This window comes from Psammomys obesus, unplaced genomic scaffold, assembly GCF_907164565.1.
Source record: "Psammomys obesus unplaced genomic scaffold, mPsaObe1.curated_primary_1811, whole genome shotgun sequence".
Taxonomy (NCBI): domain Eukaryota; kingdom Metazoa; phylum Chordata; class Mammalia; order Rodentia; family Muridae; genus Psammomys; species Psammomys obesus.
In genome coordinates, this window is record NW_026596040.1 from 28,148,764 (window position 1) to 28,174,657 (window position 25,894).

Consider the following 25,894-nt stretch of genomic DNA (forward strand, 5'->3'; position numbering starts at 1 on the left):
GGGTCACCACAACATGAAGAACTGTATTAAAGGGCCATAGCATTAGGAAGACAGAGAACTTAGAACCTTCTGTGACTTCACTTCCGGGGGATCCAACGCCACCTTCTGGCCTCCTTGGGCACTGCAGGCACATGGTGTACATACATACACACACAGGGAACTCAGATGGCTTTGGCATAGTGATGCAGACCTTTAACCCTAGCACTTTTTAGACAAAGGCAGGTGTAACTCTGTGAGTTCAAGGCCAACCTGGTCTACATAGTGAGTTCCTAGACAGCTGGGGCTACATAGTGAGACTCTTTCTCAAAAACAAAACAAAATCTCCAGTCATATACATAAAACAAAAATAAATAAACCTTGAAAAAAAAGTAAGTGGAAAGTGGAAAAAGGCAGACAGAAAAAGGCCAAATATTACCTGACCCCCACCTATGTGGAAATGCTAGAATAGGCTTTATTATTATTATTATTATTATTATTATTATTATTATTATTATTCTGCTTTTCAAGACATGGTTTCTCTGTGTAGCCTGGATCTCCCTTTGTAGAGCAGGCTGGCCTCAAACTTACAGAAATCCACCTGCCTCTGCTTCCTGGGTGTTGGGATTAAAGGTGTGAGTAACCTTAGAATACACTTAGAATAGGCCACTTCTTAGAAATACCATGTGTTAGATAAAATAGATTAGAAGGGCAGAGGAGAGTGACTGCTGAGTGGCTACAGCTTCTGTTTAAAGTAAAAAAAAAAAAATCTGAAAATAGATGGTGAATTAATTTCACGTTGTTTTAAGTGATTAAAACGGCAAGATTCAGGTTGTTGGTGTTTACCACAATGCAATGGGGGCATCAGCTGAAAAGAATAAAAAGAGTGCACTGGAGAGGTGGCTCAGTGGTTAAGAGCACTTACCATTCTTGCAGAGGACATGAGTTTCATTCCCAGCACCCACATGTGGCTCACAACCACTTGAGAGGCCAGTTCCAGGGGAGCTGATCCTCCTTTGGCCTCCTCAGGTTCCGGGAAAGGATGTGGTGCATATACATACAAGCAGGCAAACACTCAAAAACAAAAGATAAGCTGGGTGGTGGTGGTGCATGCCTTTAAGCCAGCATTTAGATGGCAGAAGCAGGCAAAACTCTGTTGTTTGAGAGCAGCCCGGTCTACCTAGTGAGTTTCCAGGCGTACAACCATGAGATAGGATCTACACAGAGAAACTCTATCTCAAAGTGATGATAATAATAAAGGTTTGTTGTTGTTGTTGTTGTTTTAAAGAAGAGTAGGATGGCACTTTAGGAGACTGGGGTAAGAGGAAGCCGGTCTGAGCAACAGAGTGAATCTGGTCTCAAAAACAAGCAAAAGGGGCTGGTGAGATGGCTCAGCAGTTAAGAACACTGGCTATTCACCTGGAGGTCCTGCATTCAATTTCAAGCAACCACATGGTGGCTCATAAACATATATAAAGGGATCTGATGCCCTCTTCTGGCATGTAGGGGTACATGCAGACAAAGACTCCTACATTTTGAAAATAAATTAAAACAAACAAACAAACCAGGGCTGCTAAGATGTGTCAGCCTGTAAAAGTGCTTGCCATGCAAGCCTGGAGACCTAAGTTTATTCCCAAGTTTAAACCCACTTAAAGGTGGAAGGAGACAACCAACTCCCAAACTTATCCTAGCACAGACAGACAGACAGACAGACACACACACACACACACACACACATACACACACACACTCCACATGGGGGCATTTTTTTTTCATTAGCAAAGGCCCTGAATAGACATGCCTAAAAGGAAGAAACACAAATGGCCTAGAAAGGTATGTGGAATGGCGTTTGGTGTCACTGTCCATCAGGGACATGAAGTTTGAAGGCATAACTAGAGCTGGGCAAGGCCAAAAGTGGAGAGACTGAGACAGGAGGAGGGAAATTCAAGGACAGCCTGAGCTACACAGTGAGACCTTATCTCAAACACCAAGTAAACAGAGCTGGGCGTGGTGACTCGTGTCTATAATCGCAGCGTTTGGAAAGCTGAAAGTGTCACTGAAAGTGTCACTGACAGTCACTGAAAGTGTCTCCAGAATAAGGTCAGGGCCAGCCTGAGCTGCAGTGAGACACTATCTCATAAGGAAGAAAAGTAAGAGCCTGTCAGTTTCTCATTCTTCCCTAAACAGACCGCTTTCCCATGCCTGAATCTGTTTCAGATGTATTTGCAAATATATACTTTATTTTTCATCAAGTTCTGCTACTTTATACACAGAGATTTTTGCTTTATAAGCATTTTATATGTTAATGACACTGAGTACTTTCTTTGCTTTTTTTCCCCCTCCAGTTCCGGGGATTGAACCAGCTCTCATACACAGCAGACAGCTAAGCCACAGCCCAGCGCTCTCTCAGTCTTCTGTCAACCCCATTTTAGTCTGCAGTGGTTTGTACATTTCTAACCAACATGCATGGCCTTTTTTATTGCTCCCCACCTTGCTCTCCGAGACTGGGCCTCTCCGTGAACTTGGAGCCTACTGTTTAAGCTAGTTTAGCTGGCCAGCAGACCTCAGGAGCCTTTGGTCTCTGACCCCACTCCCCAGCTCTGGGCTTCCAGGCAGGGGCCATCACATCTTGCTTTTCACATGGGTGCTGGGGATCTGAACTCATGTCCTCAGGCTTGTGCAACCAAGCAATTTAGCCACTATGCCACCTCTCCAGACCCCAGGGAGCATTTAAATAACTCCTCATGTATTTTGAGCTCAGGTGATAAAACAAACATTTCCATTATGGGTGTACAAGCTAATGTCCATCCACAGCAGGTTTTTCTGAGTCAGGGTCTCACTATAGAGACCAGGCTGGCCTCTGCCTCCCCAGTGGTGGGACGACAGGGCTGTGCTACCATACTCCAAAGAGTGTAGACTCATTCACTTTTAGAGCTGGAGGTTGAACCCCGAGCCTCCTATCCTAGTTAGTCAGGCAATGAGCTATATCTCCAGCCTTGTATGAATTTATTTATTTAACTTTCTGTTTAGTTAATTTCATTATGATTCTTCTGTCTTTATCTTATTTGTTTGTTGAGACAGGGTTTCTCTGTGTAGCCCTGGCTGGCCTGGAACTAACTCTGTAGATCAGGCTAGTCTCGAACTCACAAAGATCAGCCTGCCTCTGCACCCAAGTGCTGGGATTAAGGGAGGGCGGGAGGGCGCCATCACTACCGCCACACTTGGCTCATTTTATTATTTTTTAATTTTGAAACAGTCTCAATAAACTGTAACCTTGAATTAACTGTGTTAGCCCTGAACTTGTGATCCTCTTGCCTCCGTCTGCCAGGTAGCTGAAATTCCAGGCCTAAACCCCAGGCTCTGAAGAACAGTAAAAAGTAATTGGCTCCGTTCAGGGCAGGACCTTGAGATTGCCTAAATGAGCCGTGCTGCATATATTTGTCCACTAGATGGCAGGAGTGATCTACAAAAGCTCTTCAAGACAACCCAGCAGCTAGTGAATTAAAAAACCTGACAATACAGCTGGACTTGGTGGCACAAGTCTCTGATTTCAGCATTTGGGAGGCAGAAGCAGGCAGATCTCTGAGTTAAGGCTAGCCTGGTCTACAGAGCAAGTTCTAGAACAGCCAGAGCTACACAGAGAAACCCTGTCTCAAGGACCCAAACCAAACCAAACCAACAACAAACCCTTAAAATAGGTTTATAAGATTGGTCTGGACTTCTTTTAAAATTATCATTAAATGATTTTGTTATTGTCCATAGTTTATCTTTTGAGATTCTAAGATTTTTCCACAAGACAAAGCTGTGTGCAAGATCTGCCCCAGCTAATGTGTCTCAGGCGAAATACTCTAAAAATATATTCTTAAGATCTTTTAGATGGGGCTGGAGAGATGGCTCAGCGGTTAAGAGCACTGTCTGCTCCTCCAGAGGTCCTGAGTTCAGTTCCCAGGAACCACATGGTGGCTCACAACCATCTGCAACGCGATCTCATGTCCTCTTCTGGCATACAGGTGCACATGCAGATAGAGCACTCATACATAAAATAAATCTAAAAAAAACAAAAGATCTTCTAGATGATTTCATTATCATGAAATAATGAATTACAGCACTAACCCTGAGGGGCTAGCAATACAAGCTGCATGAGTGAAAACAGCAGAGCACTTAGAATTCCTTAGCCAGCACTTTCCTCATAGTGAGTCACTATTTTTCTTAAACAGCTTCCTCAACAGTACACTGAAGTAAACCAATAATGTCATAACGTCCCTAGATCTGGAGCTGACACATAGCTCAGAGCCAGGGGGCTCTTTTAACATGCTCCAGCAAAGGAAAACCAACCCAATGTGTCTTCTTGCAAGAGAATGGATGACTCCTGGGAACATCAGGTTCCTGGTGATAGCCACCTTAAAGTATGCTACTTCTTAGTATTTAGGCAGCCTAGGTACCTATGATGTCATCACGTGTCCCCCACCAGGTAGGCACACCTGACAAGCATGGTTCAGTTGCTCCTTAAAAGGATCAATCCTCCACTTTTATTGCCCTCTTGCCCTCTAACTCTCTTGCTCTCCTGCTCTCTCCCCTTTCTCTGTCAGGGTTGTCCCTTCCCCTATCATGTTTCACTCTATCCTCTCTCTCTCTTCATCTGCATCCAATAAACCTCTTTCATATAAAATCTGTGCACATCATCATTTCATTGGTCTTAACATTGGTGCGTTGGCCAGGAAGGGCTCTCCTGGTAGCACCTGGTCTGGTCACCCCAGAAACCCTTAACCAGACCATGAAGCCTGCAACAGATTTTTCTTCTGCTGTACCTGTCCCTAAGCACCACTCAACCATATATGCCTTAAAACCTACACTTTCCCTCAACTGCCCTGCCCTTAATCACACACACCTGTCCCTCTGCTCAAGGCCACTCAGACTTAGCATCCTGCCATGTGTTCTGAGCACCCAAAACAAGGTGAACGCTCATGCCACACCAGAATCAGCTTGGGGAAACTAAAACGCTCACCCCAGATACTGCTGCTTCAGACACAGACATAGCCTGCTTCTGAACTATTGCTGTTAGGTAAGCAACCACTGGGGACCCTGCACACACACAGATGGCTTTAGATTGCACTGCTGCCTCAGGCCCCACGAGTGAAGTTTTAAATCTCCCACAGAACACCTGCTGCAAAAGGCTGGCTTGCAGAGGAGTGTTTTCAGTTGTGCAGACCCCCGATCGGCCATGCCACATGCTGGGCAGGGACAGCCATCCCACCAGCAAACACCTGGTCTCACTATGCTGTTATGGCTACACACCCTGCATGGCTAGCCACCATGTTGATTTGGGGATAAGGAAGGTGGAGCCACAGCTTCACTGCCATTTCCACCAAGGGCAAGCACATGGTTTCATCTCCATCTTAACTTAGGGCAAGCAAGGGCAGTCACATGATTGGCAGCCATCTTGGTTATAAAACAAAAACAAAAACACGCTGTGGTTTCCCCCACTGCCAGCTGCTTTTACTACTTTGTTTCTGTCCCACTGTGTTCAGAGCTGCAAAACTGCAGTCTTTTATAGGCCCTAAAAGGCCACTGCACCCCTTCCTACCTCCATTCTAAAGCTGCCTATCTGCCCCTATCCTTTCCCACAGGAACTTGGCCTTACTACTGATAAAGCCTTGCTACCAGGCATTGAGGTTCTCAGACTTAGCCCATGACCTGCCGTGCTATTTGGTTGACAAACCACTAGCCACATAATCCATCTCCATTTCCCCTTTCTCATTCACAGGAATGGCTTCCTCATATTCTCTCCTCTTAGGGAAACCTCTGGCTTCTATACCTATATTTGCCCTACTCAAATATCTAATATCCAGTAATATCCAACAATTCCTTATTTCTCTTTTCTCAAAATCTTGTCTGTTTCTCTCTGCCTGTTATCTCACTAAATATACTCTCTGGTTTCTTTTTATACTCTCAAAAAGATCTTAAATTATAAACTTTAAGGTGACCAAGTGGTATGAACAATTTTAATCATAATTAATTCTCTGTTTATTTTATCTCCTTTTAGCCTAGGACAGCAGCAAGTCTCATTTTTAAATGGTATGGATTTTTATAAAAATTCAAAGTTACATTTTACAATATATATGATTCAACTCTGGTTCAAAATAATTTTCATATAATACTAAAATTTCAAAATTATAAAGGTCTATTCAAATTAAGCTAATTTAAAATTTATGTCTAACAGCCTATGTCTTTATCAGTTTCTAAATTAATAAGTGATATTTCTCATGCCATGAGCTGCCTATGATCCAGATTCACCACTAGGCTTTCGGGCTAATAGTTTTGCTATAATAAATTCTAATGTAATTGTAAAATTGCTTTATACTGTTCTACCATATTGTTGGTTTTAAAACTCATAACTCGAGTTACTACATACAAGTTTTTACCAACACTTTAAATTAAGATCTATTAATTTTAGAGGCATTTATTTATGTTAAAACTTGATCATTGTGCTATATCTTCACTATCAAATATGTTAAATATGTTTGGTCTTGTTTTCTAAAAATGGTAATATTAATCTATGGCATAGCCTAAGACTTTTATAAACTATGATCTTTTTATATACTAAATCATACAGAAAACTGTTATGCTCTCACTTTAATGGACTATATTTATGACTTTTAAGGCTCCAACTTAACAGGGACAAAACCTAAAGTCCTAATATTTAATGGTTAACAAATGCAAGTTAATAGTCAGTTACCTCATAGAAGATCAAGTACTTTAATATGTTTAAAAATGTATTTATAGTCCTGCACATGCAGACATGGTTTCACTGCTTACTTAATTAAACAGCTGAGGAAAGTCCCTGAATCACCATATAGGAGTTGGTAAAAATATTAAGAGAAGAGTCTCCCAATAGACTCATCTACAGCAAAAACTATACTCCAGACCTTGGCTGCTTCTCTGAGGCTGTTGGCATTCCCGCACAGAAAACAAGAGGTCTGCAATGCCCCATCCCAGGGTATAGCCAAAAATCTACTCTGCCAGGTGTCTGTTTCAGATGCAGCCAAAGGGGACACTGGTCCCACAGCTGCTTCAACAAGCCACACACTGCCTGCTGGCAGAGTGGCTTTTGGAAGTCAGAATGCTCCCATGCAGGCTTGTTCTCTGTGCCCAGCCATGGAGGTTCAACCAACACAAGAGCCAGAGACACATCCCGTCTTTGAGCATCTTGGCCTGGCAGAGGACAAATGGCTCCTAGATTCAGCAACCTCCACCACCATCGCCCAGCCCTGGGTAACATTCCTGGTCTGTTTTGACCTCACACTCAGGCCCCACGGACATATTGCCAACTTCTGTGTTGGGAGACTTCAGATGCCTTCTCAGTTTTCTTCACATTCAGGAGACCAGGCCTTAAGCCTGAGTCCTAGATTGCTATTGTCAGGCCTAGACACAGTATGCTTGTTGCCAGACTCAAGAAACAGGCCTGAATGAAACCTTTTACCATCCCTTTAGCTAAAGGACAATAAATGTTCATAGCAGTCTCATCTATGTCTTATGGTAAATAACTAGATAAAAAGGCCTAAGAAAAATGTTGTTTGAGGGTCGAAGAAAGTGTTTTAAGGTTGGTAAATGCAAATTATAAAAGTTGCAAGGTCTAAGGTGATTTAAGGTATCCTAAATAGGTAAAACTGCTTAATAGTTTCTCCTTTTCCTATGCTACTGTTATATTGACTGTCCAGAGCCTTGACCTTTATCAACAGAGCTCTGATTTATTAATCTAACTCTAATACAAAAACATTCCACTGTACCACCCACAGTCATGGTTCCAAGCTCAAGATTTTAAATCTCCTTTAAATCGTCATAATGTATAATCATACTAAAGGTTAAGATCAAGTGAGCTTTTGTCCCTTCTACTTCATAAAAGGCTTCTGCCTTTTCAGAGCTCACCTTAAAAATGCTTATGCTGTTAACACAAATGTGTATGTCTACTGTCTTTTCTACAATGCATATTTCAGTGCAGATTACAACTGTGGTGCTAAATGTCTAAAGTTTTATTTCCTTCATAAACTTAAAAGTAATTATTGTAAGCTGCAGGAAATCCACCTGAATCCACCTCTAAGGTCAAGTGGACTCTAGATAAGTACTGCACCTATTGCCTATCTCAGAGGGTGGGATTCCTCCCCTTTCCCTGGCTTTGGGCCTTCCCTTTCCTGGCTACTTGATTGCTACATTCTACATCCAACAGCAGCCAATTGGTGAGTCTTCACTTCTGGTTGGCACAAACACTTCCTCCTGCTCTCACCAACCTATACCCAAACCCTTCAACTAGGACCTCCTCCCTTGGGTAAGATTTTCCCTCTACCAGCAAGGTTTCTCTCTCTCTCTCTCTCTCTCTCTCTCTCTCTCTCTCTCTCATCTATGAAAATCCTAGCACTAGGTAAACCATGTCTGCTATAGGCAACTGTGCCCTTGGTCTCCGGCCAGCGCTGAGAGTTGTTGGAATAGATTATACCAACCTAGTGAGTCAAACCTTGCTCTTGGGATGCCTTGAAAGGTCACTGACTCCTACCTGACCAATGGAAATAGTCCATTCGTCTGTTCCTCCAGATTCTTCTCTGGCATGTCTTCTGAAGAATTTCATATTTCTATACCTAATGCCTGCTTTAAGGGCCTCTAATCTTACATACCTCTAACCAAACTTGGCCTCAATTTCCTTAAATGACAGATCCAAAGCAAAGCCTTTTTAATTACTTCCAGTGATTGGGAAAATGGAGGCTCCCTCAGGTAAATGGAGTTTCCCATGTTTAAGTCTCTTTGATCCAAACCTTCCCCCTCTGTTCACTCTCCCAAAAGTTTTAAATGTATACCTAAAGAAAATTTCCCCATAACCTACTTAACTTTGTCTTCTGCATATATATATATATATGTTTTAGTATCCTGCCAGACCCAGGTGTTTCCTACAACCACAACAGTGCCAAATCAGCTACCACAGGTGTCCCAGTCTGACCTCACAGACTTCCGTCAAGCTGGACCTGCACTTTCCCTCCCAGCCATGGATGTTCTCATAGACCCTGGACAGCATTGAAACAGCCTGTTCTTCCTGGACTTGGCCAGCCTTTCAGCCTTTTGACCTACCTACAATACCCCCAGTGTTAGCAGGAAGTAGTCAGAAGAGAATCTACACCCGATATTCACTTATTAACAAAAGGCTGGAATGGTGTGCTTCAGGCCCAGGACAAGCAGCTCCGGATTCTCCCAGCATTCCACAGTCCTTACCTGCTGTCTTGCGTGGCTGGCAACTCTCTACTGGCAACCCTCTACCCTGAACTTTCCAGGGCAGGGGCTTCTCCTCCTCCTCTTGACCATGTAATCTGGACATTTTGTTGCTTTTTTTTCTCTCTCTCTCTTACCTTCTTGCATGGCAACTAAGATCTGCTTCCAAAGAACCTAAATTTATATACTTTAACTTGCCTTACATGAGAAGCAGCCCAAGCTCCTCATTTTTTAATTATAGAAAAAGGAGGAATGCTAGTATTTGGGCAGCCTACTTCTGGGTTGCCTAGCAACCTATGATGTTATCATGTGTCACCTGCCAGGCCTGGCAGGTGTGGTTAAGTTGCACTGAGCTACATCCTCAGCCCCTCCCACTGTACTCTGTGAGGAAGACTTAGCAAACCTGGCTAGGGCAAGGAACTCTGGTGCCCTGTTTGCTCTGACAACACAGCAGGCCAGTAGGCCTCTATAAACAGTCTTTACTGCTGTTGTATCTGTGAATCAGTGGCATGCCTGAGCCCAGGTTTTCTTGTAGTTCTGGGGAAATGAATGAGACAAATAACTATGGGAAATGGGCAATGAGCAACTCCAAAGTTTTCTGAAATTCCTCCCCTTCTGGGAAATAGGTTTTCCTCTCTAAGTTAAAAAACAAAAACAAACAAACAAACAAAAACATACAAACAAAAACCTGTTCTGGTATAGCAACTCTCAAATACATGCACCTATCTTTAGGAGCAGTGTTTTATGAAAAAGAAGAAGAAGAAGAAGAAGAAGAAGAAGAAGAAGAAGAAGAAGAAGAAGAAGAAGAAGAAGAAGAAGAAGAAGAAGAAGAAGAAGAAGAAGAAAGAAGAAAGAGCTGGTGTCTTCCTGGTCTACCAAGCTAGTTCCAGGACAGCCAAGGGTACACAGTGAAACCAGGTCTTTAAAAAACAAAAATAAAAAAGAAAGAAGTAGAGGAAAGAAGGAAAAAAGGAAGAAATAAAGAAGAGAGAAAACAAAAGAAATATTTGAGTTATATCTGGTGGCTCAAACCTGTAATCCCAACACACACACACACACACACACACACACACACACACACACACACCTTAATGTTAGTCCTGATTTTATTGAAACCCTGATAAGAAAGAGAGAGTATTAAAGGTGTATGCCACCATGACTGGCCCAAAATATATATTTAAAGAATGGGGGGATAAATTAGTGGTAGAGCATATACTTGATAACCTGGATTTAATCTACAACACAAACATACAAACAGACCCCCCACATACAAACAGACACATACACACTCACAGACAGACACAGTCACATACACACACACACACACACACACACACACACACACACACTGGCTGTGATAATGCAGGCGTATAATTCCAGCCCTGGGAAGCTGCTGCAGGAGGATCAGGAGCATGAGACCAGCATGGGCTACAGGTATGAACCTGTCTTAAACAGCAAAAAAAAAAAAAAAAAGTAGGAGCACTGCTAACGAGCCTGCAGGTTTCCTCCAGGTGGTGAGCAGGGTTGAAGAACACAGCTGGAAATATTAGCCTGGCTGCCTGCTGGGAGTTACCCTAGGTGGTGTGTGGGCCACTAGGGCCGGGCCACTCTTGGCCTTGTCACTTCCTAAGAATGATCTTTGAGTCACTGAACAAGCAATTGGCAAGTACCTCCTGTTTGCCAGAGACTGGGTTAAGTCCTGTGTGCACAACAAATGGGGTTCAGACCTTGGAGAGCTCAAAGAGGCTGAGTCCCAATTTCCAAACTTTTGCCAGCATTTTAACGGCTCAGGCTGCTCACTAATATATATTATATATAATATTATGTATCATAATATATAATACAAATATATATATAATTTCTGAAACTTGCCCCAGAAATGCCCACTCAAAAGGGCAGGCCTGAAAACCGGCTCCAAGTCAGACCATTAAGTCCGGTAGCCATGGGAGTTTGATGAGTAAGGCCAGAAGTGCAGGGGGCTTCTGAGCATTGGGAGGGTGGGACCAAGGGTGGCCCTGAGGTCTGTAGGGCATGGCTTCAGAGGACAGGTCCTGAAGGACAGGTAACAGATCTCTGGCATGGGGTGGCACCATTGACCGGGGCAGGCTGAAAGGAGGCAGAGACCATCAAGGAGGAGGAGGAAGTGGGTAGGGCTAGGGTGCAGTCAGCAGGGGTGGCAGTGACAGCTGACAGGTCTTATGGTTCCCGTCCATTCTCTCCCGCCCTTCAGGGTAGCCACTGCCAGCCTGCTTCTTTCTTGGGTAAAGGCCCTAAGGCTTAGAGAGAAGTAGCTCATGAAGTGGGACTAGCCCTGGCCCCAGACTTGCTGCCTCCTGTAGGATGGAGAGAGAGGAGTAGGTTAGCACCCTGTGCGAGAGGCAAATTTCAAGACTATGGCTGCTTGGCTTTATGAGACAATACTACAGGTCTCTAGCTTGGGGACCCTGGCTATCCCATGCCCCAACAGTGACAATGAGGAGGAATGTGCCTAAGGAATATGGTGCTTGGAGCCTGCTGGGAGATTGTAAGTACCCAGGCTGCTGGCCTGAACCTAAAGCTTGGTGGGAATGTGACATGGAGATTGTCCCAGTCAGGGTTACTACAGCTGTGATAAAACACCGTGACCAAAATCAACTTGAGTAGGTAAGGGTTTATTTGGTTACAACTTATTGTTTATCATTGAAGGAAATCAGGACAGGAACTTAAACAGGGCAGGAACCTGGAGTCAGGAGCTGAGGCAGAAGCCATGGAGGGGTGCTGCTTACTGGCTTGCTTCCTGTGGCTTGCTCAGCCTACTTCCTTATAGAACCCAGCACCACCAGCCCATGGATGGCACCACCCACCATGGGCTGGGCTCTCCTACATCATTCACTAATGAAAATGCCCTGTAGGTTGGCCCCATCTTATGGAAGCATTTTCTCAAATGAGGCTTCCTCTTCTCCATTGACTCTAGCATGTGTCACGATGACATAAATCTAGCCAGCGCAGAGATGCAGGCTTGGGGGTCAGTGGACATGCTCCCTGGGAGGGTGCAGGGGGAGAGAGGGGAAGATGCAAAGGATACAAGGAAAGATGTTCTTGCTACTCAGAGAGTGAGATACCAGGAGAATGTGCTGCCATTCAAGCACAATACAGAGGATCAGTGAAGCAAGACAGAGGGCTGAGGAGCCCTGTGCGGGCTGGGTGGTCTTGGCTGAATGAGAGGTGCTTCAGGGACCCATTACATGAACTGTGGAATATATAAGCAATTAAAATTAAGCAAGAGCCAGGGTGGAATTTCACTCCTGAAATTCCAGCACTTGGGAAGTCAAGGATGAGAATCGCTGCAGGCTTGAAGCCACAGAGGTCTGCAAAGAGATGTCCAGCCCACCCAGCTAATATTAAACAGCGAGATCCTGTCTCAAGACAAAACAAAGAGATGGACCCTCCTGTTCCCTTTCCCATGTAGTTGCTGGTCTTGGTAGGTGTAAGGCAGAGGGATCACACTGCAACTGTCCTCACTGGGATGTAGTCTTGGGAAGGGCATGAGGGCCACCTTTCAGACGGACCTGAGCTTTCTTTATAAAACGCGGTAATCTGAGAATTAGAGACATGCTTGGCAAGAAACAACGATACCGTAAGCTTGGGTAATCAAATGATGCACAGCAGTAGCCATGCCCCATGTGCCCAAAGAAGGAGACTCTCCCTTTCCCCCCTCTCTCCTCCCCATTTTATCTTTACTAGGGAATTTATTTTAGAAAGCTTGTAATTGCAAACCCCCCTCCCATTAGAATCAGGGTCCCCTGTATCCCCGACTGGCCTTGAATTCATCATGTAGCTTAGGCTGCTCCTCCTCCTAAATACTGAGGTATGGCCCTGGGCCACCATGCCCAGGTTTGTTTTTACTCTAATTGTACACATACAAATGCAGGGCTGCTGTGGTGTGATCGAAGTCAGAGGACGGCTTTCAGGAATTGACTCTCTCCTTCCACCGTGGGATCCGAGGATCAAACTCAAGCTGACAGGTTTCCTTATAGAGCCCAGGACCACCCACATGGGCTGGGCCCTCCCCCGTCATTCACTAATGAAAATGTCCTACAGGCTTGCCCCATCTTACAGAAGCATCTGAGGCCTATAGCCGAGTTCCCCACTTGCTTTAGTCCCTGATGACTTACACGGTAAATGTCACGATTTGTGACCTTCTTTGCTTTGTAACTAATACAGTTTCACGTAACCGCATCCACAGTGGGACGTAGCTTTCAGGGCAACTTCAGTCATTGCTCCTGGACCACGATCACTCATATTGGGCTCACATATAAACTGGGTCTTACTCCCTCCGAGGCGAGAACAGCTCTGTGTCTTCAGAATAAAGGCTCTTAGCTCCCCTCCAGCAGCGCTTCCGGTTACTGGTAACTTTAGGACGAAGCCTGCCTTTGTCCTCCGGCCTTTTGCTGCAGCACCACAGATTGTTCTCGAAAGCATTCGCGGAAGCGGCCACTTTCGTAGCGGCGAGGGCTCTGTCTTTGCAAGTCCCTCTAGTGGGTTGCCCGTGACGCGCCTCGGTAGCTTTGGGGTTTCAGGCTCATTCAGTCCCCCACACCGTTTATTTTGAAGTGGCAATTCCGGTTACGTCCACGACGTTCCCGAGCGGTTGGAAAGGGCAGGGACAGAATCCGCACAGCTTCAAAGAGCCCGGCGCGGCCATTGGTGGCTGCGCACTCGCGCAGGTCCCCGCAGCCGCGCGGCCCCGGGTACCACTCGCCTCCTACGCCGCTATCTTTAGCGGCCGCAGCCGGGGCCACGTGACGGAGGGGGCGGGACGGAGGGCGCCCCGCCCACACCGCGCCGCGCAGCATCCCGCAGAGCGCCGAGCCCGCGCCTCCGGCCTGCGGCTGCGGCGATGAAGATCTGGAGCTCCGAGCACGTGTTCGGGTGAGCAGGGAAACGCGGGGACGCGGCCAGAGCCGTGCAGCCTCGGGCCGGGGCGGGGATCCGGGAGAGGCGGGCGCCCGGGGCCGGGATCGTGGCGGGGAGAGGGGGCGGAGGCGAGGTTCAGGCCTCCCCATCCCCGGCCGGCGACTGCCAGCGGCCAGCCTTGAGACCCATCCCTAGTAGCGCGGCGGCCCGAGGGCCAGCTCCCTCTGCAGCGGTGTCGCGGGTGGTGACACCACGGGCGTGGGAGAAAGCTAGATGCGAGGAAGGCATTTGGGGCGTTTGGTCCCGAATACCCGTGCACACGGACACCTTCAAGCCCCCGGGGACACCGCGAATTGCTTCAGTGCTCTCTTGACCCATGGGGCGTCTTCCACCTTGTCATCGACTGTTTAAATATCTTTTCAAAGGGAAAAAAAAAAAAATATTTATTTATTTATTTATTTATGATCCTACTTAGAGAAGCTTTATGTTCAAGGCGGGGGTTGGACGTGCATGAAACAAACGTGTCATCCATTATCCTTTAAATGTAAAATTTTAATAAAAATGTGTCACCTGGCTTCAGAACTTCTATTTTTATTTTATTATTATTTTTTTGATGGTGCTGGGGCTCGAACCCCGTGTTTCGAGCTTGTTAGAAAAGCGTTCCATCACTGAACTATAGTATCCGCCTCTAGAAAAAAAAAAAAAAAAAAGTTAAAATATGGAACCTTAGACGGGTGGCATGTCATTTTTTGGTAAAGTTGCAGTCTTTCTGAAGGGGGTTCCCCCCAAGATTCAGATAGAATTTGCGCCGTGCCGCAGGAAAGTCTTATGTACAGAGATGCCGGAGTATTGACTTGAACCTGCTGAGAGCTGACTGTCGCCGAAAAGCCAGTGTTGACAATTCTGACCATGTTTGCAGCTGCCGTCCTTTTATTTATTTTTAATCCTTATTATTTATATTTTGTAATTTGTAACGTGTGTGTTACCACCCACTTTAATGTTGTGGTGTTGTGTATGTGTGTGGCAGCCAAGACAACATGGGGGAACCGGTTCTCAACTCTTGCCTTGTGTATCAGGAGATCCGACTCAGACTGTTAGATTTGACAGCGGGCAGCTGTAGCAGCTGAGCCATCTTGTTGGACCCAAGAACACATTTTTAAATGTGTTCTGAGCTGATGGGGGAGGTAATCACCAGCATTCGCCCTGCAGAGGCAGGCACATCTCTGTGAGTTTTTGACCAGCCTCGTCCAGGACAGCCAGTGCTACACAGAGAAACAAACAAACGAAACTGCCTTCTACAATTCTGGGCCGGGGAGATGGCTCCCTGGCTAAAGCTCTTGCCATGTGAGTGTAGGGCCTGAAGTGCAGCTCCCAGAACCGTTATAAGTCAGTGATTGCAGCGGGGCCTGTGACTCTAGCTTGGAGCAAGCTAGCTAGCAAGACTACCCTGCCTCAGTGAATAATATAGAAGAGCATTTCCCACATGGGTCTGGGCCTCCACAAGCGTGACACTCTCGTTCACGTATGCACAGCGCTCATGCTTATGCACACCACACACGAAAAGAGAGAAAAATTAAAAAAAAAAATTAAATGCGTAATACAACTGAGTAATTTTTAGCAGTTACAGGAATTTGTTTTTATTTTTATTTTTGCAAATTGATGCTCCATCCAGCTTTAGAACATTTGTTATCTCCTGAAGAGATACTGAGCTTTGTGTGGGAGATCCACTCCCCATTCGTTCCCCAGGAAACCACCCAATCTGTTTCCGTAAATTTTTTCCCCTGGATATTTTATTTAAATAGTCATACATCTTACGTGGTATTTTGTATCTTTTAGAAAGCTTCCCCTCCCCCCCGCCGGCAGGGTTTCTCTGTGTGTCCTAGATTCAATCTGTAGACCAGGCTGGCCTTGAACTCACAGCGAGAGCCTGCTTCTGCCTCCCAAGCGCTGGGATTACAGGCATGTGCCACCATGCCCGGCATCATTTTGTTTTTTGAGGTTCACTGGTGTGCTGGTTCTCAGCCTTCCTAATGCTTCCACCCCTTAATACAGTTCTTCATGTTGTGGTGATACCAACGGTAAAAGTATTTTCACTGCTACTTCGTAACTGTCATTTTGCTACTGTGACGTAGCAAATGAATTGTAATATAAATATCTGATATGGGTATGCTCTTAGTCGACCCCAAAGGGGTTGCAACCCACAGGTTGAGAACCGATGCCACAGGAGATTACTTATTTCCTGAGCTCTCTGACCTAATCAGTGGTCTCACACGTTGAAGTGGGAAATGGTGGAACCGTGTAAATTGGGGCCTTGTTGGAGGGAGTCACCTGGGGTTTGCCATTGAAGGGGTATGTCTTGACCCCTTCTCTTTCTCTTTTCTGCTCTCTGTCTTGAGATGACGGATGTACTCTGTGTTATCTGTCATATCTTCTGCCGTATCACTGGCTCAGAAGCAGCAGGGACAAGTGACCATGGACTGAAGCCTTTGAAACCATAAGCCAAAATCAATCTTTCCCCCTCTCTGTCTCTCAGTCTCTCTCTCTTTGAGGTGGGCCGGGGGGAAGGAATTCCAAGACAGGGTTTCTCTGTGTAGCCTTGGCTGTCCTGGACTTGATTTGTGGATCAGGCTGGCGTCGAACTCAGAGATCTGCTTGCCTCTGCCTCCCCAAGTGATGGGATTACAGGCATGTGCCACAACGCCTGGCTAGTCTTTTCTTAATTTTGTTTGGGGGTGGTGGTGGTATTGCCATAGTGGCTAACACAGAGGCCACTTAGGCCAGTGGGTCTTTGGCTATTCAGCCACGGGACTACTTTACTGTCTACTTGGAGATACTGAGGCCCTCAGTTTTTTTTTATGTTGATTATATCTCTTTTTATTAGTTATTATACCAGAGAGCCAGGTATACTGGCACAGCCTGTAACCCAGCACTTAGGAGGGAGGGTCTTGAGGCTAAGTCCAGAGACCAGCCAACTCTGTTATCATCCAAACGAAAATTGAAATTTTAAAATTAATTAATTACAATAAGTGACAACGAACACTTTTGAGACAGGGTTTCATGTAGCCTAGGCTGGCCTCACTGTGTGGCCAAAGATGACTTTGAATTTCTGATCCTCCTGTGCCCATTTCCTGAGTGCTCAGATGACAGGCCATCTGCCACCATGCCTGGCTTTAAGCCTGTCCTGTTAACAATCTAAAGTAAAAATTGGGTGATAGAATGCTTGCCTAGAGAGTGCATGGAACCCTGGGTTTAATCCCCAACCCCATAAACTTGATATGGTGGTACATGCTTGTAGGCCCAGAAGTTGGGAGGTAGAGGCAGGGAAATCAGGAGTTCAAGGCCAGCGGAACATGTATGAGATCCTCTCTCAACAATTAAGAACTTAGCAACTGTATTTTCCAGAAATTGGGAGACTGGTACTTTAAAAATAATATCTATGGTTTCTGTAGTTTGATTCTCTTATCTACTTCAGCATCTGGTGTTTTGTAATATAGTGCTTTGGTGCATGGATAAAGTCCAGCCTCAGACAGGGAGTTGCAAAATGTTAAGTATGTTTGTCTTGGGGTTTCTATTGCTGCAACGAAAACACCATGACCAAAAAGCAAGTTGGGGAGGAAAGGGTTTATTGGGCTTATACTTGCAGATCATAGTCAGTCATTGGAGGGAGTCAGGGCAGGAACCTGGAGGCAGGAGCTGATGCACAGGCCATGGAGGGGTGCTGCTTACTAGCTTGCTCCTCATGCCTTTCTCAGCCTGCTTTCTTATAGAACCCAGGACCACCAGCCCTAGCTTCAGTGGACTGGGCCCTCCCCATGATCACTAATTGAGACAATGCCTTACAGCTGGCTCTCATGGAGGCATTTCCTCAACTGAGGCTCCTTCCTCTCTGATGACCCTAGCTTGTGTCAAATTGACACAAAATCAGCCAGTAAAATGTCTTTGTACCTTTCCTTTACTGCTATGACCAAAAAAAAAAAAAAAAAAAAAAAAAAAAGTTGGCTTTTTTAAAAAGTAGTAATTTAGTAATTTAGTAATTTGGGCTGGAGAGATGGCTCAGAGGTTAAGAGCAATGGCTGCTCTTCTATCGGTCCTGAATTCAATTCCCAGCAACCACAATGGCTCGCAACCATCAGTTCCCTCTTCCAGAGTTCGGGTGTACATGTAGGCAGAATACTGTATACAAAATAAAATAAATATTATAAAAACATAAATAAAAAGTAGTACTTTAAAATTGAGAACAAAGAACAGAAAAACAAGTCATGCTGAGTGCATCTCTGCCTCCAGAGTCGCCTGTGTCCATCCTTTGGAATGTGTGTGATCCCAGGTTTGTTGTATGGGGCAATGATGCTCACAGTAATGGATACAAAGTTCCCTCCAACTTCAGCTTTCATTCAAAAGCTCAGGTTTTATCTTCGCCAACAAACACTAAAGATGTTTGCCTTAAAATGACCAAGCTCACTTAACTTCCCAGGAAATACCCACCAAATCCCCAAGTCTGAGCCAACAGTCTGTGCGTTGTTCTTCCAAGGGCAAGCTGTGGGCGGTGAGAGGCAGCAGGAAGCTCCCAACACAAAGCTGCCTGATCTACCCAGGGCAGCTTGAGCGCGGCTTGTTCTGCAGAGATATTTCTGGCCTGCTTCCTGTTCTCTTGCAGGTTGTCAAAGACAAGAGTCCTCTGGGGTCAAGTGATGATGAAGTTAACCACTTTACCGTTTCATCACATACTCCTGAGAGAATCCCAGGCTGTTTCCCTGAGTGCGTGTGGGAGCAGCAGTGACCGGGCTGTGGTTTGGAGCCTGGCCTGCGTTGCAGGGCGAGGCCAGCATTTCCCCCATCGCTTTAAAAGCCATCAGTGTAAAGTTGATAAGGTGAGAGCTAGTATTGTCACAGTCACATTGTCACAGCCACTTCCTAAGAGGGTCCAGAGCCCCCAGCGTGTAGACCTCCCTCTTCAGAACGCACTGAAGGTAGGGTATAATGGAGTCTTTGGTCCTGTGACTGTCTCTTAACCAACCTACCCCCAAACCTTTAACTCTACGACTTTTGGAAATAAGCAAAAGTGGAAAGAGCAGAATTCTGGACACATGGTGGGTCTCCTGGGCTAGCTGGTCTTCTTACAACTTGCTTGGTTTCACGTGTATTCCCACCTTTGGCTTTTTCACTGGATGATTTAGGCAACTCTTTTTTTTTTTTTTTTTTTTTTTTTTTTTACCAAGACAGGGTTTCTCTTTTGTAGTCCCAACAGTCCTGGAAGTGCTCTATAGACCAGGCTGGCCTCCAACTCACAGAGATCTGCCTCCTGAGTGCTGGGATTAAAGACATGAGCCACCACTGCCCGGCTGATTTGGGCAAATCTTGGGCAATGGTTTCTACCACCCTGGGGTTGCCTGGGGTTCTTCCTTGGACCCTCTTACTTCCTAGCATGTGTGATGATGTCTTCATTGTTGCCTTCACTGATCTCGGTTCAACTAAAGTGTAAGCTGCTGGGCACTCCTGCAAAGGATTTTCTTGATCAGATTATTTGAAGCAGGAGGACACAGCCTAAATGAGGGAGCACCTTCTAGAGGCTGCACAGATCAAGAGACATGGAGGAGGGAACCTTTGCCTTCTTTCAGCGTGCTCTCCTTCCTGCTGGCACCTTCATCCTTCCTGTGGCCATGGTATCCCTCCACTGACATTAGAACCAACACAGCCTGAAGACCAACAGCTCTCCAGGAGTCCTCCAGGCCTTCAGTGGTAGATTGGGATTACTGGGATCAGCCACATGGGCTGAGTAGGCACCAGATTCTCAGCCCCTCCAGTGTGAGACAGCCACTGTCAGACTACCCAGACAGTATTATGTAAGCCACGCTAACAAAATCACGCACGTGCACACGCGCACTCTGTCAGTTCTCTTCCTGTAGAGAACTCGAATACAGCGTGGAAGCCAGAACACATCCTTCCATCTCCTCTTTGCTCCATCAGACCTTGGTGTGTATGGCTGGGGCCATTCTAGAGTGGTGGAAAGCAGAGGCCTCCCTTCCTTTGGGGTAGGACAGAGTCGGGCCGAGTCTCAATGTGTTGCTGGGACTCTGAGAGAGGCCTCCATCCAACTCCTTATCTGCCAGGGAGAGCTTTGTGCACTTACAGCTTCCTTCCTCAGGAAAACAACCCAGCAGGAACTCCTGTGAACTCGTGTGCCCCCAGCCAGCCATGCCCTTCTCAACAACCAGTGTTGCCAGGTTTGCATGCTGGCCGTGAAGTAGTATTTTCTTTAGCCAGAGGGTGCAGTGTTGACTTTTGTGCCTAGACTTTGCCACTTTTTTTTTTTTTTCCAAGACAGCGTTTCTCTGTGTAGTCCTGGCTGTCCTGGCACTCGTTCTGTAGATCAGGTTAGCCTCAAACTCAGGTCTGCTTGCCTCTGCCTCCCTGCCAGGATGAAAGGCGTGAGCTACCACACCTGGCTGGACATTGTCACTTTAACCCAGTTCCAGGGGATCCAATGCCCTCTTCTAGCCTCCACAGGCACCAGACACACATGGATACACATATACAGATAAAAGACCACTCATAGCCAGGTGGTGGTGGCACATGCCTTTACTCCAAGCACTTGTGAGGCAGAGGCAGGCAGATCTCTGAATTCGAGGCCAGCCTGGTCCGGAATAGCAAAGACTACACAGAGAACTGTCTCAGAAACCAACCAACCAACCAAACAAACAGAAAACCACATATATCCACAATAACTTCTGTGGTCATTTTGCTGTAAGTATATCACCTAAGTCTGAGTCAGAAATAAGAAAATGATGGCATTGTGGCAATACACACCTCTTTGCGGGAGAGACTTCCAGGACAGCATACCACGGAGGGGGACAGAAGGTTAGCTGACGTGATGGTAGTTCTCAGTGGGAGGGGAAGGCCCATGCTGAACATGTGGTGGCTCCTTTAGCTTGGCTCCATGACAGGGGTCTGATGTCTGATGTCCGATGTTGGGCCAGCTTAACCAAGGCAAGGCTCTAGACAGTAGTGGGCAGCTGTGTGACGCTGTGGGCATCTCTGATAGCAAGAGATGCATTTAGAGGAAAGCCCTAGTTCTGAGCTCTGACTTAGAGAAGGGAAATGGTAGGGAGTGTCTGGGACCTCCTGGAGACCCCTTGGGGTTTATGGACACAGAGCTGGGAGTCTGCAGGAGGAGGTAGGTGTGGCGAGCTGGTGGCAGTCACACCACTGATGTCCCCGAGTCCCCATTCTCGGAGTCCTAGATTCTCGGAGTCTTGAAACGTTTGGGAATAGAGGGGGCACATCAGAATGGTGACAGTGATTATCAGAGTTGCAGATGACTTGAAAGAAGTTTTCCTACTTCTGATTTTAAGAAGTTTAAGCTGTGAGGCCGGAGGGATGCTGAATGGTCAGGAGCACTTGCTGCATTTGTAGAGGATTTGAGTTCAGTCAGTTCCCAGCACCCACACGGCAGCTCACAGCCATCTGTGAATCCAGTTCCGGGGGTCCAGTGCCCCTTTCTGACCTCCACAGGCACTAGGCACCCAAGTGATACACAACCATACTTGAAGGCAAGACACTCATACTCATTAAAACAAAACAAAACAAACAAAAAAACCTGAATTGCTTCAAGCCACATCCTGCGTATAAGTTTGAATGAGATGTAGATGCTTCTGTCACATCCAGATAAAACCATTGCAGGTTGAAATTGTCTTCAGTCAAAAATGCTGGAGAAATGGCTAATGGGGCTGCTCACAGCTGCCTGTAACTCCGATTCAGGGCAGCTGATGTCCTTGTAAACTTGTGCTGAGAGTGAAAAATGGATGGCTGTGAGGTACATATTTTGTACCATTATAAAGTTGAAAACGTCCTAAACCGAATCAGCTGGGAACTGCCTTTAGTTGGCTCTTAGTCACACTGAGCACGTGGGAACGAAAGCCTGCTTGGTGTTCTTATGGATGACCAGGCTACCTACCGGCTTGCCAGTCAGGGTCCAGCCTGCATTAAGGGCAGCAGCCAACGTTTTTCCAGCGAGGTGCAGGCAGGGCGACCTGTGTCTCTGCTAAGTCCCCACGAAAGGTTTCTGACACCTGTGGGCTGAAGAAGAGCCAGGACAGGAAAAGGCAGACAGGCCAACTAAGCTTGATGGTCCTGTGCAGCATCTGCGCAGACCTGGGGCCCCCGCTGCAAGCCCAGGCTAAATCGGCACCCAGGGCAGCCTGGCCTGCCCGGACCCAGGAGCCTGAGCTTTGCGGCTACTTCCTATGCTGATTGTGTTCTCTTGCCAGCCATCCCTGGGACACGGTGATCAAGGCGGCCATGCGGAAGTACCCAAACCCGATGAACCCCTGCGTGGTGGGCGTGGACGTGTTAGAGCGCAGCGTGGACGGCTGTGGGCGCCTGCACAGTCTGCGCCTGCTCAGCACCGAATGGGGGCTGCCGGGCCTCGTGCGTGCGGTGAGCCTCTCTGCGTGGCCGCCCAGGCCTGGTCACCACATGTGGCCACCCGCCCTTGCCTTACTGCTGAGGGGTGCCACAAAGGGTCCCTCCAGCCCTGTGCCCCCTTCTCCCCAAACTTCAGACTGTCCGTGTCCCATTCTGCTGTCTGGAAAGGACACTAGGTATTCTGGGCTAGGTGACTTGGGTGACCCTTCTTCAGTGACACCTGTGAAGGCCCAGAATCCCACATTTTGTGGTGCTGCAGTTAGACCTTTTACATACGAGCTTCAGGGAGACACAGCTCAGCCCGTACCCATAGAGCCAAGGATGGGGGTGGGAGGGGGTCAGAGGGAGGACTGTGAGACTGTAAGAGTCAGGACAGCTTTCCCCTGCGTGGCTTGCACCCTGACCTCGCCTGTACTTGGAACCCAGTCCTTGCATTGCCCCATGGTCTGCCGTCTCCTTGTGGCTCCTCTGCCTCCCCCGGATTCTATGATGTGAACGCCATCACTGCAGGCCAGTTCTTGACTCCCAAAAAAAGGATCCTCAGGATCCTGGAGATGGCTGGTTTAATTTTTGCCGAAACATCCATCATTACTGACAGGCGTTAAATTCTTAACTCCGTTTTCCAATACCTGCCCAATACCGCTTTGTCCACAGATAATAGAGCATTTGTTGTAAAGAAACGAGTAACTGGATTTTAGCACGTCACTATACTTGTTTTGTCTCTTAGATTTTGGGAGCCAACAGGACCTTGACATACATCAAAGAGCGTTCTGTCGTGGATCCGGCTGCAAGGAAAATGGAGCTGTGTTCCACCAATGTAAGCAGTGGTCTAAGATGAGAAAGGTGCTTAATGTTTCTTGGCGATGGTGCGTAATGCCTCCTTAAACTGTATTTCCGGGTTCTTGTTTTTTAGCAGAGGGTTGCATTTATTTAGCGGCATTTTGTCTTTGTTTTGTTTTGAGATGGGCGTCTCACTGTGCCCCAGGTCAGCCTGGAACTTGATGGATATAACCCAGGCTGGTGTTCAACTTACTGTAATCCTCCTGCCTCAGCCTTTGGAGTGCTGAGGCTACAGGCTTGAGACACCACGCCTACTTCCTTCTCGCCTTTTATTCAAGAATAATCAACATATAGAAAAAGGCAATAGGCCAAGTGGAGTGGAGTGTGGCGTTAATTTAATTTAATTTATTTACTTTATAAAGAAAATAAAAAGAAAGAAAAAGGCAATAACTAGTTAGATAAGAAAACTGAATCTGGGTATATACTATTGCACACCTGGGCGGCTATAGATAACAATGTGTGTATTTTATGTGTAATAATAATAATAATAAGACAAGGTCTCATTATGTGGCCCCCAGCTGGCCTACAACTTGCTGGCCTCAAACTCACAGTTATCCTTTAAATATGTGTTACCATGCCCAGCTAACAATATATACCTTTAAAAAGAACTAGAAGAAAATATTTAGAATGTCTTCACCACAAAAATATAAGTATTTAAGGACACAGGTAATATGTTTGCCATGATTTTTAAATTTTAATTATTTATTTTGAGACCAGGGTCTCACTATATGGACCAGGCTGGCTTGGAGCTCCCAGAGATGCACCTGCCTCTGCCTTCCTAGTGGTGGGATTAGCTACTACCTCCGATTTATGCACTGAATTTATACGTTATACAATGTATTTATACACTGAAACATTATGGGGCCCATATATGTGTACAATTTTCATATAATAATACAAATGGAAATAAGACAGAAGTGCCCAAAATTTCCACAAGGTGTGAGCAAATGGTCAGATAAAGCAACAGACCTGACTAAACCCAGTAGCCTCCAGAGTCTGTCCTGAGTCACAGTGGTAGAGGGTAGGTTATCTGCGAACACCACGGCCAGGGAAGTGACAGTCCACGGGATTGCAAGAGGACAGTTTGGCTCAGCACGACTCGGTGGCCAGTTTTGGTTCAAACTTTGAGAGTCTGACCCCAAGCAGTTTATTTTAGGCATATTTAATCACAGCACAATTTGGAAAAGAGTTTCTTGATGATAATCCCATGTGCACAACAAAGCTGAAGATACGACTACATCGGACCTCTTTGTGAGGTACAAGTGACATCTTCCAGAAAGCTACTTTCTAGCTGGAGAGATGGTTCAGTGCGTAAAGGAACTTGGTGCCGTGACTGAGGAGCTGAGTTCAATCCCTGGTAGAAGGAGAGAACCAGCTCCCAGAGTCTCTTTTGGTCTTCACGTATGTGCCCATGGCATGCTTACCTACACACGTACATGCAGCAGGTAAATAGATAGAGAAAAAATGTAACAGCCACTTCCCTCTCCCTCTTATTTCTCTTAATTAAAAATGCCTATGTAGCCAAGTGTTATAATGGAAGCTTTGGTTTCTTTAAGAAGTCAGTTATGTTATGTAAATATGTTTTTGTTTTAATCCCAAGCGTGGGGTTTTAGTTTGGGCTTTGGTTTGTCCACAGCTGATAACTGCCTCCTGCAGGGTGTGGTCTTTGCCAGCTGGTAATGACCTGCCTCCTGCAGCAAGGAGAGGGGGGTGGCCTAGGACTCTGAGAGCTATAAATAGGAGAGCTCATGGAGTGAAAGTGTGTCAGTGTGTCTTGTGGCAAGTAGCAGTTTGGAGAGACCAGAGAGCTGGACGGTGACGGGGTTTGGACAGACAGAGGGAGAGAAGAGAGAAACATTTCAGTGCGGCAGCTTGGAGGAGGCTGCTTGCTGCCTTTGCTGTTGACAGAGCCCCCAAAAGAACCCGTCAACTCTGAACAGCCAGGAGAAGTAAAGGGGTCTGTACCCCCTCTCCCCACTAACCTTCTCTCTCTTACCTAGGGTTGGAGGGTTAGAAGGGAGAGGCTTTAGGGAACCCCAAATAAAATTTAAAAGTTTTAAAAATGAGCACTACAAGGTGTGGCGGTATACACCTTTAATCCCGGAGGCAGAGGCAAGCTGATCTCTGAGAGTTCAAGGCCAGCCTGGTCTACAGGACCATTTCCCAGCCATCCAGAAAGCCTGCAGGGACCCTCCACATTTATTGACCAGCGTGGCAGCCTCATATGGCCATTTAACTAGGATGAATCCTGGGCGTTCATTAGCCAGTGTGTTTGTAGCTGACATGCAAATGCAACAGCATATTGCATAGAGCAGTCTGTTCACCACGCTGAAATAGAAGCATTTTTTCTTTTAGGTAGTTATTCTCATTAAGTTACTGTGTGTGTGAGCATGCCACTGCATGTGGAGGGCAGAGGACAGCTTTATGAAGTCAGTTCTTTCCTTCTTTCCTTCTTTCCTTCTTTCCTTCCTTCCTTCCTTCCTTCCTTCCTTCCTTCCTTCCTTCCTTC

General features: G+C 46.3%; 1 protein-coding gene across 6 annotated transcripts in view; it reads left to right on the forward strand.

Moving 5' to 3' along the window:
* The first annotated feature begins 13,208 nt into the window (after positions 1-13,208).
* Prelid3a (PRELI domain containing 3A) overlaps positions 13,209-25,894 on the forward strand; it is a 17,084-nt gene continuing 4,398 nt past the window's right edge. For 5 of the 6 annotated variants that reach the window (XR_008721857.1, XR_008721856.1, XM_055622826.1 and 2 more), the window contains exons 1-3: positions 13,209-14,139; positions 22,389-22,557; positions 23,273-23,362. Coding sequence is in view for 4 of the 6 variants with exons in the window: in XM_055622826.1 (XP_055478801.1) it covers positions 14,108-14,139; positions 22,389-22,557; positions 23,273-23,362 (291 nt within the window). In the remaining 2 variants the exon portion in view is untranslated. Of the gene's footprint in view, positions 14,140-18,112; positions 18,993-22,388; positions 22,558-23,272; positions 23,363-25,894 lie in introns of those variants that run through there. The other variant, XM_055622827.1, reaches the window with a different exon arrangement.